Here is a 12,095-nt window from a genome sequence, read left to right on the forward strand (position 1 = left end):
GGAGAAGAGATCCTGCAGTGGCAAAAAGTGGAGGCGGTGTGAGGAAGAAACCCCCTACTTATCCTCAGTGGGTGGTTCTCCTCCCCACCTTCAATTTTCCCTGCAATGGTTTTTCCACCACCAAAGCAAGCTAATGGAGTCAAGACAGTTCATTAAATTGCATTGGTATTTTTTTGCAGGGGGGTTGCGGGTGCAGGAGTGACCCTTAAGGCTGGGCTCTGTAGAGCCCTCACTCCATACAAGCTAATGGAACAGAGCCACTCCATTAGCTTCTATAGGACAGGGAGAAAAACCTTGCTGGGGTCCAAGATGGCAATACTTCTCCAGCTTAGACTTCAGTCAAAAGTGGCGAAGAATTCAGGGGCTTAAAAAAGCTAATCTTTTCTTTGAGGAGGCCCCCTCCAATTTATTTTCTGAGAGAAAGTTTTGTCGGTGTCTCTAATCTGAAGTGAAACCAAGTTAGAGTGGAGCTACTACAAGCATTTCAGATGATGTATAAAACTGGAAACTTGGTGGAAAAGTCTGTAGCTAAGCATTCCATTTAAATCTAATATCTTCTTACCACACCATTAATTCTACAGGAGCAAAACGCATGAAGCACTCAGGCAGGACAGATTAAAAAATCTGTTTGATCAGATCTGTCTACTGCAAATGCTCACTCATTTGTATTGATTTCGTTACTGCTCCTTTTAAACTCATCAATGCAAGTTGCCCAGCACATATCAGATTTCTGTTGGTAAGCTCAATTGGATAATAAGCTCTTTATCTTCAGTCTTCCTCCACTCTCAGTTCTTTTTTTTAATGAAGGAAACATAGAGATTTGACAGAAGTTGTAGTAAGAATTAAAACACCATATCATGAATCAAACATCACTTTCTTGTGCTGAAATTATGGATGCTCAGGTGAACTAATATAAAATGAATTTATGTACCGAAGATGATCACCACTGCAGCATTTGGTCATACTACATATAATTGCGTGTTCAGACCTTTAAACCTCCCCCTTAAATAAATTTACACAAGACTCAAATTTTTGGTTTGGTTTTTGGCAGAATTTAGACCACAACTTTATTGATTACAGCAAGTGAGTGGTTGCATAGGCTCTGGTTCGACTAGCTCCCTGCACCGTTGCAGGTAGTGCTTGTGGGAATGTTCAGGAATGTGGATGAGGAGATATTGTTTAATATATCCTATCCCCGCTTGCGCTAGCAAGCACCAAACTTTAGCAGAGTATAAACATTCCCCTTTTGCAAAATGCACAGCAGAAAAGTGTTTATGCAGGCTTGATTTAAGCCTGTAAAATAAAGTGCATTTTCCTGGTATTTTCCCCTTTATCCCTCTTAAAAGAAAAGACACGACACAATGCTCTTAAAAGTATAAAAGATGTTTACTTACAATCTTCCTGAGATACAGCATACTCAAGAGGTAGACTTGCTTAGGTAAAAAGTAATATATACATTGTCAAGTTCACTTATAAGAAGTGAGACTCCATCTCATCTCTCTCTAGGCTGGAGGCCCTGAGAGAGAGAGAGAGAGTAACTGTAATCCAAGAGTGTAAGAGTCCAAGAGAGTGAGAGAGGGAAATGGCTGCTTGCTTCAGAATTTATCTACCGCCTTTCCCATCTAATTAGCATGTGGAGGAACAGGAAACTAGCCTTAGTCATGTGTTCCTCCTTAGTCCTCCAAGTGGACTCACAGTGCTGACCCAGGGTTCTACCATAGGTCAGCCTAGGGTGAACACCTGGAATGCGGAAAGCCAGGGACATGCTATGTCCACCACCCAGATGTTCCCCTGGACTCAGGCACGGGAACAACCCCTTGCAGGGTTGACCAGACCATTGAGTCCCTGGATTCCTTTAATGGAATACCCCTTCACATAGGGGTGGCGAGACCGTTCCCCCATCCCTATCATCAATATCTCTATCCCTATCCCAATGACAGACGACACCCCACGGCATAGCAAGGTCAAGTGAGCAAGCCCTAAATATAGGGAGGAGAGGTGGGTGGGTGTTCCGATGCACAGACCAAGAGAGAAAGCTCAGGGCCACGTGCATTGGCATATATAGGTCCCTTGATTCATTTGGCTAGTGTCCCATTGGTCAGATTAAACCCAGCATCAAGGGACCTACCAATCAGGTGTTGTGGCTATCCAATCGTACCCACCCACAACACAAGGGTTTGGTTGCCTCACTGCAACACGTGCCCTCTTTGAGGGAGGACATGATTTATTATTATTTTTTAAGTAAGTTGAGAATTTTGAAGATTAAAAAAATCATTGGGTGGTCTACTTTTACTCACAGTAGATGCACTGAAATTAATTGACCTAACTTAGTCATGTTCATTAATTTCAGTGGGCCTAGTTTTTTTTAAAAGTTAGTTGAATACCACCCATTTTATCTGTTCTCCTTCACTTTGTCAGTATGATTTTTAATGGATTGCCTAACTATACCAAAATTATCAAGGGTTGGCTACCCTCAGATTGGAACATTAGAATTGCAAGTGAAGGGACTCAGACTGCATATTACAGATCAACAATTATGGCTGAAGGACGGGCCTTGGCAGTACCTCTAATAAGAATGTTTTCTCTTTGGAATATCAATCTGCATTCACAATCCAGACCAAGGAAGCAGGGCATATCCAGATGATGTAGACCAATTCCTTGAAAAATAATAGCAACATATATACTGAAATCTAAAGTTGGGACAGCCTGCAAAATCTCATCCACAAACTCTGTACATTAGAGTGGGCATGTGTAATTATTTAATAATTTGTTAACAGAGCTTAATGATTTGATGTACCTTGTAGCAGTATCTTGGTTATAATATTCTTGAGATTTTGCTAGCTTAAGATATTTGATGGAAATAAGAGGGCACAGGAAGGACCTGCTCATTTCAGCTTTTTAGTTTTATCTTCCTACACCATTATAGCTGCTGGTACATATTTGCTGAGAGCAGTTTCTTAAGTCTAGGTTTTTTTTAGAAAAAGATCTGACCCATGCTAATGTTTCTCAAACTTGAAATGCCGAAACCTTCTAAAGTTACTCTAATTCTTTTGCCGCTCAACCCACTGACAGCCATCTCTTTAGAACAGGGGTCAGCAAACTTTTTCAGCAGGGGGCCGGTCCACTGTCCCTCAGACCTTGTGGGGGGCGGACGGACTATATTTTGGGGGGAAAATGAACAAATTCCTATGCCCCACAAATAACCCAGAGATGCATTTTAAATATAAGGACACATTCTACTCATGTAAAAACACCAGGCAGGCCCCACAAATAACCCAGAGATGCATTTTAAATAAAAGGGCACATTCTACTCATGTAAAAACACCAGGCAGGCCCCACAAATAACCCAGAGATGCATTTTAAATTAAAGGGCACATTCTATTCAGGTAAAAACATGCTGATTCCCAGACCGTCCGCGGGCCAGATTTAGAAGGGGATTGGGCCGCATCCAGCCCCCGGGCCTTAGTTTGGGGACCCCTGCTTTAGAAGATGAATGCACTCTTCTCATAGATTTGTCTTCATTGATGCTGATGTTTGGTCAGAATCCACTAAGGAACAACTATGTGGAAGGTGACCCATTTGATCACATCAAAATGGAAAGTTAGATTATATGAAAAAAGTCATAGTTTAAATATAGCTTTCTCTGTCTCCATAAAGTTACAGTTGGTCCTGGGAGGCTGTCATCTTCTTGTGTGGTCAGGGAGGGGATAGCCAGCTGGTACCGCCCACCTCTGGTCGCACTGGACATTGCAGGTGGGGTGGGCCTCACTCACAAGGCCAATCAGGTGCAGGGGCTGGCCCAGCATTTTGAAATTTAGTTTGTTCATTCAGACATTTCTACAAATGTGTTTGTTTTCATTATAGTACATAGTTCCTCAAAATACTCCACACAACCCCAAATTAAGCTTTCGTTGCCGCAGTTCCTTAATTTTCATCTCCGAAAGAAGTCACAGAAAAAGATATTTCTTGCTTAATTAAATATTGCTAATTTTCATGAATTAGTATTGTAGTTAGAAAAAGACTCCCAGAAGAGTTCTCGCTCTTGTGTGATTTCTTTGCAATCAGGCAGACTCACCCTGCTGTGAGAAGAGGGTGCTGCAAAAAAGAAAAAGAAAGAAAAAAAGAAATGTAATAGTTTGATGAATTTCTAATGTTTTTGCCATTATCGTAAGTTAGGAAAGTGATTTGCTTAAATTAGATAGTATGAAATTGATAATGCTTTGGATAAACAAACCAACATTATTCCATTTTCAGATAAAGGAATTTAATACACACAGAGAATCTTGATGTATTCATTCAAAATTTTCCAGTTAAACAAACCTCACTTTACAGAATACACAATCCATTTCATTAATTTTTTCTTCAAACACTTAACCCTCAAATCCCAAACAGGAAATCACCAGCATTTATTTGCATATGTCTTGCCTTATTGAGACGCAACTTAAATGCATGAAATAGTGGCAGGAGAACTCCTGAATTTCCTGTTTAAAGATGCCCCACTTGCAGCAAGAGCAACAACTTTTATTGGAAGAAAATGGAGGGGTCAGATGCATGCAGAGGCTTAAATGATATTTATTGTTGCTACTACTGCTTTTTATTATTGATGATATCTGTAATATTTTTATTGAAATTTTTAAATGTATTTTATTTCTGTCTTTACATACTAGTTTGAGATTTACTTGTAATAGTAAGCAGTATAAAAATATATTTAAAATAGATAATTATACTAATTTATAAAACTACTTCTGCAAGTTGGCATCCATGGAAAAGTATTTCTGAGGCCAGTTCCTTTATCTGCCCCATGATCAAACTATGAAGAGGAATTTCACACCAGAGTTTGTCTTTTGATAAAAGGAACTGGGCTAGGAATCCATCATAATCTTTGAGGCCAATTTATTTTACTTTATTTTAGGAATGTATTTAGTGCATCATCAACTATAAGTTCTCAGGGCAGTTTTCAAACATAAAATTAACATAGGGCAGGGGGTTCCAACCAGTGTGCCATGCCCTCTTGCATCTCTGCCTCCCAAAGGCTTGCACGGCTGTTTGCTGTAGCAGCCCTGCCTACAAGCTCCTCAGGCTGCTTCTCAGGTCCCTGTGGAGCAGTGTGAGGAGGCACCTCTCTTTGGGGCAGGGGGAGCAGCTCGGAGACCAGGGCGGCAGCAGTGGCTGCCTGGAGGACTTGCAAGGAAAAGGGAGGAGAGGAGGCTGAGGGAACACTCCACAAGGGAGGGTGTTCAAAAGGTGAGAGGTTGCCAGCTCTGCAGGCAAGGGGTGACATAACTGGGCTCCTGAGCCCCACAGGGATGCTGCAGAAAGAACGTAGTTGGTCAAGGGAGCTGTGGACTCAAAAAGGTTGAAAACCTCTGCCTATAGTAATCTAATTCTTCATATGCAGGAGAAACCAGATTGTGCTTTCTGCCACATTTATTATACAGTACTTCATTCAGTGATAACTGCTCTGTGGGCCCAGGGGTTTGAATGACATAGGGTCATTCAAGGGAGAGACCAGACAGTGTGTGAGCAGGGATGGGCTTAAAAAATAAATAAACCTCAGTGTTGAGCCAATTCCTATCTTGCTATTGATGAGAAGTGGGTTATTACAACCCACACCCTGTCCTGCTAAAAATCTGAGCAAATCTCACATATTATATGCATATTATATGCATTGACACTCCAGGTTTTCTAAGGTAACTAGCACTCAGGACATTCTGGCATCTGAGGTAGACACCAAAATGGCACCTCCCTTCCCTGCTAGAGAAGAAAGGGTTAGGGAAGAGCTACACCAGGAAGAGGGGGAGGGGAAGAAAAATTGACATCAGGATCTGCTGCCCTGGCAGATCCTGCCACCTGAGGCCGTCACCTCACCTTGCTGTGGGCTGGCCCTCGCCAGCACATAAACAGATAATACAACAATTGGTTTGCCCTGGTTGTCTGCCAATGGGCATTTTGTAGCCATCTATTGCATCTATTGTAATGGACCCAAAGGACTAGATCTTTGCACGAGAACCATATAAAACAAATGTACAACTTTGCTTTGAATTTCTTGCTGCTTTGAATTTCTTGCTGTCCTTCAGTGATGAAGATTACTGTATCAAGATTCAAACAGTAGGATGGTTACACTGGGGATATGATATATGCACTCCAGCTATGTGTTCAAGAAGACCAGTGTGAGCATGAGTACTCTTCTTATTGCCCCCCCTTTATCTTTCCCTATAGAATCTGGTTGTCTTGGATCCTCTTACTGTGAAGGAAGACAAAATAAGGCCATCACTAGAAAAGCGTTTAGAAGGAATTATCAGTGGTGCTGCTTTGTTAGCAGATTCTTCTTGCACACGTGATATTCACCGTGAGCGCATTATCACGGAGTGCAATGCTATTCGTCAAGCCCTCCAAGATCTTCTTTCAGAGTACATGAATAATGTAAGTGAATGTTTTACTCCACCCACTCTTGCTGTTTTCACTGTTTTTTGCCCTGCTGCATATATGAAGGTGGTCCAATAGTTATTGGTGTCTACTCAGTAGTACTTTGAAAAAAAAGTTTTCTGAAAGGTATTTATATACTGCTGATTCTCAGAATACTACTGAATATGTTGTATATGTACAAAGTCGACCTTAACCCATGGTGCTCTATGGTACCATTTTTCCAAAAGTCAACAGAAAAGGAGATGGTAAGTAATTTTTTTTTAGCCTTCTTGTTTTCTCAGAACATTAGAAATAAGATATCGTTGATTATTATTCTGTAAACATTTTCCTGGTACATGTGGTTACTTTTAAAAATAGCAGTATGTGAAGAGTGAGCTTAAGAGGTCAGTGTTCAGTAGGGAAAAGTCTTAGATTCACAAATCTGAAATGTTTATAATGTATTCTGAAAATACAATCCTTAGATGTTGGAGGTAGACTTTAGATTGAACCACTACTATAGTGAATGTTACTGACAGTAAAGAGATAAAACAAATACCAGCAACACTACTAGACAGAACTACTTCACCCAGTGTTTGATTTGGAAACATAACCTCTGTGTTGAACAAATAGATATCTTACTCTTATTCAGAAGACAATTTGGGAATGAATTTTGTTGAGTAGCTAATGGTATTCATGTTGAGGCATGATATTCTTTTATTTTCTTCTCATGTGTACAAACTATTGATGCTATGTGTTCTCTCAGGTGTCGTCGTCCCCCCAAGAGCTTTATTGATCATGTAGTGCTTTCAGTATTTTATCATAGCTATAGAGAGATATCTACAATATATATGAATTTAATAAGATGAAAACCATAGGGAAAACAGGAAAGGAAGGTGGGTAAACAGAGAAAAATGTGTGATTATTTATAGTACAATTATTTCAGTTATTTGTTGCGCAGAATCCAGGTATCCTTCCTCTATTGAATATTCTTCATATTCAAATTGGGAAAATGGGATTCTTCACCCAGATAGAACATGTATTGTTAATGTGGCTGAATGAATGTCATAGTTACTTACTGATTATTATCTGTAATGGCAAAGATACAACTATTCACAAATGTGGACACCATTGTGTGAACTTGTATTTTCCCACCTTTCATTCTGTATTTTAAAGGAATGAAATGCCTCTGTGCTTCTATGGAGTATTACCACAGAACTGGGAACTCTTAACCCATGTTAGTTTTTTGTTTTCAAAAAGAGTTTCCAGAGAAAATAGGAAATACCCAGGAGGTTCCACCTCCAATTTTAGGAGCTGCAAGGTGACATTCAGTCAAGTTTTACCCAGAGGAGACCAACTGAAATTAATGACTAAGTAAGATTAATTATAGATTCAGGTAGGTAGCCATGTTGGTCTGACACAGTCGAAATAAAAAAATAAAAAAATTGTCCAGTAGCACCTTATAGACCAGGCACCCCCAATCTGCGGCTCTCCAGATGTTTTAGCCTACAACTCCCATGATCCCTAGCTAACAGGACCAGTGGTTGGGGAAGATGGGAATTGTAGTCCAAAACATCTGGAGGGCCAAAGTTTGGGGATGCCTGTTATAGACCAACTAAGTTTGTTCTGGTATAAGCTTTCATGTGCATGCACACTTCTTCAGAAAAAGAAATTTTATTTTTATTTTTTATTTTTATTAAGAGTAATTATTTTTAGTAGATCAGCTTCCAGTAAAATATATTTGAATACCACCCTTGGTTGCTGCATCATCATCATGATGTACGGTATTGTTTATAAGCAAAGGCTGTAAAATAAATGGAAGCATGGTTATCTCTTCACAGCTCCATGTCTTCTCCAGCTAGGATAAGTAGAGCAACAATACAATTCCTTTTTTGAACAGTTGTATGGAAAAGCCCTTTAATTTACACTGGCCACTACCACAGGCCCACTGCTATGATTCTGTGGTGCCTGCGAAACCTGCCCAGGTATTTAAAAAATAAGAATTGCCACATCTATCTGACATGCAGCCCTTACCCTGAAAAAGATTATCCATCCCTGGGCTAGATGAACACATGGTCTGGACCTAGAAAAAAAGCAACTTTCTATGGATTCCTAAATTGCATGCTTCCATAATAAGGCTAGCTGCTCTTGATTGGACAGTAGACTGCAGCATGTTTGGAAGATTTTTGTTTGTTTGCAATGAGTATGTGGAATTTTAGCAACAATACTCTGCTCCAATTATTAACCTGTGCCTGATCCAGGGGATGAATGGACGGACATGTGCAGAACAGTGTAAAATATCCATTTTCAGGATGTGAGAACTATATATATGAGAAATGGAGACTCCAAATATTTCATGCACCTTTTCTAGGCAAGCAGTTTTGTTTATTTCTTAACATAGTCACATCCTTTTAGAGAGAGTAGGTGAACTGTGCAAGGTTAAGGGGACCCTGTGGGTTCATTGCATGTGATGTAAGTATAGAACCCCTCTCACTGTTGTTCATTACCAGTTATCAGAAAATTCAGGTCTCTCATATTCCCATGTTTCTGTAACCTAGTTTAATGTCATTTACCCATACTTCTATTTTGAATGATGCCTGGAGTATTATTTGAATAAATGAAGTTCTGCTGTCAGTTCCTTTGTCTTTGAAGTAGCTAGTATATGAAAAGCTTAGAACATAATACATATGAAATAAATAAAAAATATGAATCCCTATTACGGAAGAAGGCTGCCTGAATCAAACAAGAAGCTACACTTTGCATTTGTGCTGAAATTTTTCATTACATTTCATTATAATGACTTGCTGAGCATTGTAGCTGCTTAAAATTTGATTGCCAGGAGCCACTGAGCAATCAACTTTTCAGGAGCTGCCATGTACCCGGGATTCATTTGCATTAGCCCTAGGATGTTCTTCTAAGTCAGAATTAATGGTCTAGACTTGAAGTATTAAGAGTAGATGCTAAAATCTGCAAAACAAAATACACTCTAAGAACACAAAACTCTATAAAAATGCTTTAAAACCATGCCTAAAATGAGACATGTTGTATCCATAGATGTGTAGTGGAGAGAATCCAAAATTAGAAATGCATACAATGGGCTGACAATAAGAAAAGACAATAGCATCAGATTAAGGGATACAAGGCTGCCTTCCAACAGTTCTCTTAGGGCTCATTTAATCTCCTCTTGTCTCATGGCTGTACAGTTTTATTACACAACATGATTCCTAGCAGAAAATATATACAGTAATATTGAAGATAAATGCACAAGGTGAACAAACAGACTGGATCCTACTATTGAAACTGGGATGCTGAGTTTCACATGTTTCAGTTTAATATTACAGCTGTCAACTATGATACTCTGTGTGCCAGGGATCTCAAACGCCTTCCTCACATTGAGAGGTGGGTAGTGAGCTGCCTGGAATTACCAGTCAGAGCAAGTCCTCTACTATCCTGTATTACATCAAGAATAGGGTCTAAGGTGGATTATGATGATGATTTTTTTGCTGTGCTATTTTATAATTCTCTCTCCATCTGCGTGCCCTGGGTGCAGAAGGCAATGACCCTATAGTTAAAAAGATGATACCCACTCTAGGTATCATGATTAAAGATTTGTTGTATTTGATTCTTATTGCTTTGAAGAATTTGAATGATCCATTTGCTTATAAAATGCAGAATTTGAAGGATCCATTTGCTTATAAAATGCATGATCCCAGCAAAAATATATTATGATTTAGAGAAACAAGAGCTTCCAAATGAGCCTAATGTTGTGGGGATCACAGTTATTCATTGTGACAAGCTTTTCAAGTACAATTGAAGAATAGAAATGTTTGAATGACTTCCAGTTCTTCCTGAATTATTTAGTCTTTGATGATGGAGATTTCTGCACTGCTGCGACATTCTCATTACAGGGAGGTTTGCAAACAAAGATAGAGATTGTGGTTGTGTAGTTTGGAAGTTGATATATTCTACAGAAAATGGGGGGGGACAAATTAACTCTATGTGACAATGCCAACAAAATGGTGGAGGTTACATACAAAAACTGAGGCTACGATCACAGTATTATTATTATTATTATTTGTTATCCTGCCCTTCATCATATGGTTAGTGTAAGTTAAAAGCAAACCTAAATCAATTAACAATAAATACAAAAATGAAAATGTGAAAATGTAAACAACAGATAAAACAACCATAGAATCAAGTACAAAACATTACATGAAGCTAAACACAGTTCCTTGTTACAGCAGCATACCTATACTAGCATTGTGAAGAGGACCACTGAGAGGTCTTAACGTGTTGCTGAAATGTCAGTATTGTTTGTTCTGGTTGACCTTATTGGAGGTGGGCATTCTAACTGGGGCGCCACCATGACAAATGTTCACACACATTCAAAAACCAGGCTTCCTAAACCTGCTTTACTCTTCTACAGGTTTTTTTTTAAGCCAGGAATAATTGGGTTGGAGATAAAAAGTTATTTATAGTTTAATTTCCCAACAGTTGGGTCTGTCCTTTCCTCACCTTATCATTTAAGCCTTCTTCCATTTCCTTTTCTATCCCTTTCCCGCTAGGAAATGAATTGCACTCCTACCACTAGGAGTGCTTGTGGTGAACAGGGCCAGAGCCATGTGATTACAGTTAGGCACCACACATTTAGTTTGGAACTGCCCTGCCCCCCTTGATAGTTTTTGCCAACCTACAATCTAACAGAAAGGCCACATTTGTGTGCAATGCTGAGGCATGCTGCAGGATGTGCATGCATTGGAATAATTATATTATTATTATTATTATTATTATTATTATTATTATTATTATTATTCTATAATAAGTCAGCGCAAGCCTCAGCTCATGCACTCCCCTGCCCCTTTCCCCTTCTACTGGGAAACACCTTTGACTGGCCGGGTAAACCAGCTGCTGAGTCTCAAACCCCCAGTGAGTTAGGGACTTCTGTTGCATGTGAAGACAGGCTCCACCTTCTTGACCATTGGTCCCAGTATTGGACCCACTACTGGTTTCATCTGCTCAATCCGCTGGAGCCTCTTTTGCCCAAGCCTGCAGAAGTTTGACCTTACAACATCTTGGGCAACATCTTGGGTCAGGGCGTTGCCAGCACTCCACACATCAGCATTGGTCACCACATGCTTGAGGTAGTAGACAATTTTGTCTTGGCGACATCTATGCTGGCTTAGCCATGTCCACAGAATGGAAGATGACAGGATTCCCAAGGAAGTGCTCTATAGAGAGCTGGCTTCCAGCACCAGGCCCACTGACAGACCAACTCTGCAGTACAAAGATGTCTGCAAACATGATATGAAGGTTGGCAACATCAACCCTGCCATGTGGGAATTCCCTGAGACAGCCACAGTGCCTGGAAACAGGCAGTCAAGTTGTGTATCTACAGCGGCGACCAGAGGAGAAATGACCGCTGGGAGGAGTGCAGACAGAAGAAACACTATGGTGCATCTGCAGCAGCATAACTGGGCACCTTCATGTGTCCCAGCCACAACAAGACATGTCTTTCCTGTATCAGTCTCTATAGCCACAGTAGGCACTGCAACCTTCCAGCAGTCTGACCTCGGCCCCAACGATGCACTCCTCCATTCAGGCCCGGCCCTACGTGCAGGCTGGGTGGCGCAGGGCACCATGGCGCCGGCCCGCCAGGAGGGCGCCGCGAGCTGCGCCCACCCGCTGGCCGACCA

The 12,095-nt window shown here is 40.4% G+C and overlaps 1 protein-coding gene across 2 annotated transcripts in view; it reads left to right on the plus strand.

Annotated features, from left to right (window-relative positions):
* The window catches only part of CTNNA3 (catenin alpha 3), a 550,231-nt gene that overhangs the window by 100,357 nt on the left and 437,779 nt on the right, over window positions 1-12,095 (plus strand). For both annotated transcript variants that reach the window (XM_035137674.2, XM_035137677.2), the window contains exon 7: window positions 6,220-6,423. In XM_035137674.2, coding sequence (XP_034993565.2) covers window positions 6,220-6,423 — 204 coding nt within the window. The remainder of the gene's footprint in view (window positions 1-6,219; window positions 6,424-12,095) is intronic.

The sequence above is a fragment of the Zootoca vivipara genome, chromosome 5 (genome assembly GCF_963506605.1).
Source record: "Zootoca vivipara chromosome 5, rZooViv1.1, whole genome shotgun sequence".
In the NCBI taxonomy this organism is placed as follows: Eukaryota; Metazoa; Chordata; class Lepidosauria; order Squamata; family Lacertidae; genus Zootoca; species Zootoca vivipara.